This window comes from Rhincodon typus, unplaced genomic scaffold (genome assembly GCF_021869965.1).
Source record: "Rhincodon typus isolate 14 unplaced genomic scaffold, sRhiTyp1.1 hic_rhity00001721, whole genome shotgun sequence".
NCBI lineage: Eukaryota > Metazoa > Chordata > Chondrichthyes > Orectolobiformes > Rhincodontidae > Rhincodon > Rhincodon typus.
Genome location: NW_025967359.1, coordinates 16,355 through 22,390, shown reverse-complemented (window position 1 = coordinate 22,390; position 6,036 = coordinate 16,355). Strand labels below are relative to the sequence as shown.

Here is a 6,036-nt window from a genome sequence, read left to right as displayed (position 1 = left end):
AATCTTAGTCATATTCTTGTACTTGTCATTACAGCAAGAATTACCCAAACTGCATACTGGGAAAAAAAATTGAATAGATACTTGTGAGGAACAGTCTTTTCAACTTTTACGTAACACTTATAAGACATTCTGAACTTTATTATAAACGTTAGAATTCTAAATGTGTTATCTTTAGTGACTGAAGTGTCAACTTTTTTTATATTTGCAGGATTCTTTATATTATGAGCAACTGAAGTCAAATGTGATTCAACATGATCTTTTAATTGATAACCTCATTTACAAGGTATGAAAAAAAACGATCTTTTGTTCTTTTCCCACAAGTGGCATTGCTGGGTAACAAGGAGTGAAGGGATCTGGGACCTGTGACAGACCTCTTGCACACTTGTGGCGAGTGTTTCAACATGAGATGCCTAATTTAATTGAGCCTTTAATTCTCACCTATGGTTAGTCTTTGAACTGGTAGTATGCTCAAATGACGAAATATATTCACGATAGCTCTATTCATTTTCCAACCCTGGCTGAGGGAATTATAAAGGAAAGAATTTTTTTTTGTGGAGTTCTAAGAGCAGGGGTGGAAGTGTGTACTGAGAGCAGCTGTGGTTACTTATTGAGACTGGTCTTGTTGCATCCAACGTTGCATCTTTCCATCATGTTGAAGGTGATGTTTAATCTGATCAGAAGACTGCTGCTTTCTCAGCTCGTTAATCTCTATCACGTCCACTCTTTGTCTGCTACAGATGTGCAGGGAACAGCATGCAAGGTTTTTCCAGTGCACTTTGTCTGGATTGTATTGCACCAATCTAAACATTACAACCTCATCTCCAGCAGGCCTATCAGGTGATTCACTATGGGGGAAATAGACTGTATCGTATCTGCTGTAAGCCTCAGTCAGAAGTTGGCGTAACAAAGTCATCAGCCACAGTTATAGAAGGTACTCCTTACCTCCCAGTCAGATTCCTTAAGTAACCAAAAAAGAACTAGTTTTCAGAAGCAAAACTTACTGAAGCAAATATTTTAAAATTATTAACAAAAAGTTTAATCATTGCAAATATACAGAATAACCCTTTCTGAAAACACACAAACGTACACAACCTCTGATATTGGGACAAAGTCTAAAATTTCTGCACTTTGGGAACATAACAGTTAAATTCAGAAAAAAAAGTTCCATAGCTAAAGTCACTTTGCTCAAAGGCTGTTGGCACCGGATGTTTTCCTGTATCAATTATGGGTGGCAGAAATTGTTTTTCTGATAGTGGTGTAGATTCTGAGTTCTCCTTTAGGAATCCTCCTCACATGGTGATGAGGCTTTCCATTGAGTTTCACCTCTCAATCTTTGATGAGAAGGATTTTAGAGAAAAGAAAATGCAGGACAAAGGCTGTTGCTACAGATGAGTTATATCTCTGATTAAAAGCAAAATGCTCGGAATGCTGGAAGTCTGAAATAAATCAGAAAACTTTGGAATAACTCAGCAGGTCAGTCAGCATTTATGGAAAAAGAAACAGCTAGCATTGTGAATCATATATGACTTCTTCAAAACTAAAGGACTCTACAAATTTTAATATTGTGGAGTATACGCGGTCTCAGCTAAACAGCTGTGGTCTCACATTCATCTATACAACCTCATTGATTATAAGTAAATTTTAAACTGCAATTTTTAAGCTACCTGTTTTACCTTTCCCTTTTAAAGCTTTATATCTGTGCTTGTATGTGCACTTGATGTCACATAAGACATTAAAAGTAGGAGCCGGAGTAGGCAATTCCACCGTTCAATAAAATCATGGCTGATCTTGTCTCGGCTTCATGTCTACTTTCCTAAGTAGCCTCCATAACCTTTCAACCCATTACTAATTAAAAATCTATCTCCTTCTTAAATTGACTTAATGTCCCAGCATCCATTGCACTCTGCGCATAGTGAATTCCACAGATTCATGACCCTTTGAGAGCAGTAATTCCTCCTCATCTCTGTTTTATACCTGCTACTCCTTATCTGAAAATTATGATTTTTCATACTAGACTGTCCCACAAGGGGAAACACCAGTTCTGCTTCTACTTTGTCAATCCCCTTTAATGGATGTTGTGGACCTCAATTAGATCTCCTCTCATTCTACTAAAATCTAGACACAATTGGCTTAAACTATTTATTTATTCACATTTTATTCTTTTACTTAGGGTCAATACGTAATAAAATTCGTCCTTTCACTCAAGAGAATCTTGTAAATGGCTCCTTGGTGTTGCCTAGTATGTTTTAATCAAACGGTAATACAACTATGTGCCAAGATGAATTGAAGATATTTGCTGCAACCAATCGAAGGGGTTATAAAAAAGGAAATTGCCTCCCCCCTCTTCACCTGGTTGTAATAGTGTATCCAACTCCTTTCTCACTGCTCTCAATCACTGCCCCCCTCCAAAAGAACATTTCTAGAGCAATTGGAAAAAAAATGTGGTGAGGGTCTGTTATTTCTGATGAACTTCCTTTTTCTGCTTCTAGGATGTGAAGCTTACAGCTAGCAATGATGACTACTATTTTGTTTTTGAAGATTATTTGTATCAGGTCAGTTGAAATATTCCAGATAAATCCAAAATGTATCAAGGAACAGCAATACTTAATTTTGTTATTGCAATTCTGTTAAGAGGAAATTTTAATATGAACTTTTGAGTGACTAAAATATACAAATAAAACAAAGTGTTTACTTTTTGTTGTGGGGCTCTTTACATAAGCTTTGTGTATTTTTATTCTTTCAAGAATGTGTCGTTTAGAGTTTTTGCAGTATTTTTACTCTAGTAACTAGTTTGGGACAGGTAGCTGCAATTTGGAATCTAGTTGGGCAGATGTTCATACTGTCTGGTTTTAACTAATCCTTAGCTCATGAGGGTACTCTGGACCAAGATCCTATCCTGGTAGTTATAATTTAATTGTTTAACAGACATGGGCTGGAGCATCTACCTAGTTTTAAACATTTGGCTCAACTTCAGGTATATTCATAGCATCCAGAGGGCTCAGACCACCTCTTTCAGCACAGTTTAAACTTGATTTTACAATAAACTTCGAGTTGGATCTCATTTGCAATTGAATCAAAACATTTGAGACTGTCTCCTATAGAAATCTCACTAACGAACCATAAATTCTTGGCATCTGGTCTTCGGAACTATGTCAAGCCCTTTCTTTTCAAAATCTGATAGGTCTGATCAATCAACAAGTACTGATCAGTGAAATTGAAATTTTAAACATTGCTTTATTACAGAATTATAATTCCCTATTTTATTGTCCAACAAAAAGGGTGGAAGATACCTCTGAGATTGGCCTAATTGGCAAATTGTAACAATATAGTATGAGGGTGATTTAATAAATCAACTTGCTAACCTGGACCTCCACCAGCTTAGGAAATAGTGGCCATTGATATTTGAAATGTTAGCAAATGCAAGGTTTTTGTTAATCCGTAACCAAACAAATGTGCGAAGAAAACTTGTTCATGTTTTGATGGACATTCTAGCTTAGATATTGCAAAATTTAGTATGATCCATATGAGCAATACTATTATGATTTATAGAACATGAGAACATATGAACTAGGAACAAAAGTGGGAAATTCAGCCCCTCAAGCCCGCTCTGTCATTTAATATGATCATGGCTGATCTCATCTGGGCCTCAACTCCATTTTCCTGCCAATCCCCATAACCACTCAACCCATTACTAATTAAAAATATGTCTCCTCCTTAAATTGACTTAATACCCCAGCATCCATTGTACTCTGGGAGTAGTGAATTCCATAGATTCATGACCCTTTGAGAGAAATAATTCCTCCTCATCTCTGTTTTAAGTCTGCCACCTCTTATCCTAAAACTATGCCTTGTTATCCTAGATTGCCCTAGACGGGACAACATCCACTTTACGTCTGTTCTATCGATCCCCTTTAGCATCCTATTTACCTCAATTAGATCTCCCCTCATTCTTCTAAACTGTAGTAAGTATAGAACTAAACTGCTCGTAGGACAAGCCTTTCATTTCTGGCATTAATCCAGTGATCCTTCTCTGAACTGCGTCCAGTGCAATTACATCCTTCCTCAATTAAGGGGGCCAAAACTGTATGCAGTACTCCTTGTGATAGGCCTTTTTTGAAATGGTAAACCTTTGTTCCTAATATCCGGAAGCAAACCTTTACAGGGAAGCAGTGCTTTTCTAGAGAAACGTCAAGCTGTTGCATGTGATCTGAATCTGGAAATATCTTGGTGTTCAAGTTGTGCATTTTAGGTCTGTTCTATCTAGTTCAGACAGGTGATTTCACCTCATTTAAATTTATTGAAATGTAAGCTATACTGATTATCTATACCTAGAATTATCAGTTGATTTAAAAAGTCTTGAATCTTTGTGCAGCTTGAAAACATAATTATCAAACATCATAAAAGTTGTAAATTATGACATTACAGTCTGTGGATTAACTTGTAGACATTATTAGGATTTCTGCACTTAAATGCTTTGTTAGTGGAAAATTGAACTGGAAAATTCCTCTCACCAACTAACAAGTACTAAAATTGAGTATGTGTAAATCAGCTTTTCATTTTGGATTGTGTTGGAAAGCAGGAGAGCGTGATACACTTTATACAATTTAAGACCTTATGATAGGTACAAGGGGAAGGTGCAGTTCAGTAGTGGTATTGTCAAGGAGAATACATCAGTTAATGATGACTGACTTGTTAAGTGCCAAGAGGTCTGATAAAAGAAGAACTGAAGAGCACTTTCCTATTCAAAATATAAGCTGCATTGATTGACACTTTTGAGAAAATGAAATATGCATATGTCAATGTACCTACAATTTTACAGCTTGGCATTTCAATTTCTTTTGCGATATGTTTATCTTGCATAAATGGTGGTGATGTTCCTTCAGTTATGTCAAGATTCCAAAAAAAGAAAAAGTTGCTGCCCATTTATATTTACTAAGTGAGGTGATAGACCTTTGGCAGGGTCCGTCATAAATAAATTACATTAATGAGGAAAATTCCATTGAAAATTGTTGATACTTACCTCCTTCAGTAAGAAATCAGTAATCCTATCTCTATATATTTATTGTCACAACATTTCAAGGCTTACATAGTTCTTTTGATTCCCAGGTGCTATTATGCTTTTCTCGAGACACACTCGTTCTTGATCATTTCAGCTACAGCAGTGCTTCTCCCCCCAAGTCATATATCAGAGGTAAGAAGGCCTGTTTGCAATTGTATTCTGCATCACATCTATGTCTACTGAAAATTTTAGCAAGTTGAACATTATTCCTTTGTTTTTATATTGTTTTATATAATTGAACTTACAGTTTGGTTATGAAAGGATGTGTCTCAAATGTGCATTTTAATTGTTACCTATAATATCAAAGTGCCTCTAAACAGTGTGCAATCTTAAAATCATTTAAATTTCTGTCAGAAAATGATACAAGTCTGTTCAGCTATTTGTATCAGAAATTGTTTTCTTTTATGACAACAGGTGAGGAGAATAGATTAGCTTCCCTTTTTTTAAACGCCTTCTTGATCCATGGTAACAAATATTCTTATTTCTTCTTTTGCACATAGCTATCGCTGATCAATTAAACTTCGCTAACCAGATCAAAATGAAAGAAACCCACTTTCGATGTTTTATTGAGTGAAAGCGAGTAGAGTTTTATTATCTATGAAATCTGAGAAAAATATCAAAATATACGCACAAACATAGGAATTGGGGAGGGGTGTCTAGAACAGACAGGAAGGAAGAGACAATTGCAGTTTTTGTTTTGGAGTCTTTGGTTTTCAAAAGTGAAACCTGATGGTTTAAATGTTCCTTAGGAGTGGCGAAGTATGCAGATAATCTTGATTTCTTGGTGAACAGAGATAGTAGGAACTGCAGATGCTGGAGAATCCGAGACAACAAGGTGCAGGGCTGGATGAACACAGCAGGCCAAGCAGCATCATAGGAGCAGAGAGGCTGACGTTTCGGGCCTCGACCCTTCATCAGAAAAGGGGGAGGGGAAGGGGGTTTTGAAATAAATAGGGAGAGAGTGGGAGGCGGATAGA

The 6,036-nt window shown here is 36.5% G+C and overlaps 1 protein-coding gene across 1 annotated transcript in view; it reads left to right on the top strand.

Moving 5' to 3' along the window:
• Positions 1-208: 208 nt before the first annotated feature.
• The window catches only part of LOC109912168 (TBC1 domain family member 19-like), a gene marked incomplete at both ends in the record, with an annotated part of 20,951 nt that continues 15,123 nt past the window's right edge, over positions 209-6,036 (top strand). The window contains 3 exons of the mRNA XM_048592732.1: positions 209-283; positions 2,490-2,552; positions 5,107-5,191. Of these exons, the coding sequence (XP_048448689.1) occupies positions 209-283; positions 2,490-2,552; positions 5,107-5,191 (223 nt within the window). The remainder of the gene's footprint in view (positions 284-2,489; positions 2,553-5,106; positions 5,192-6,036) is intronic.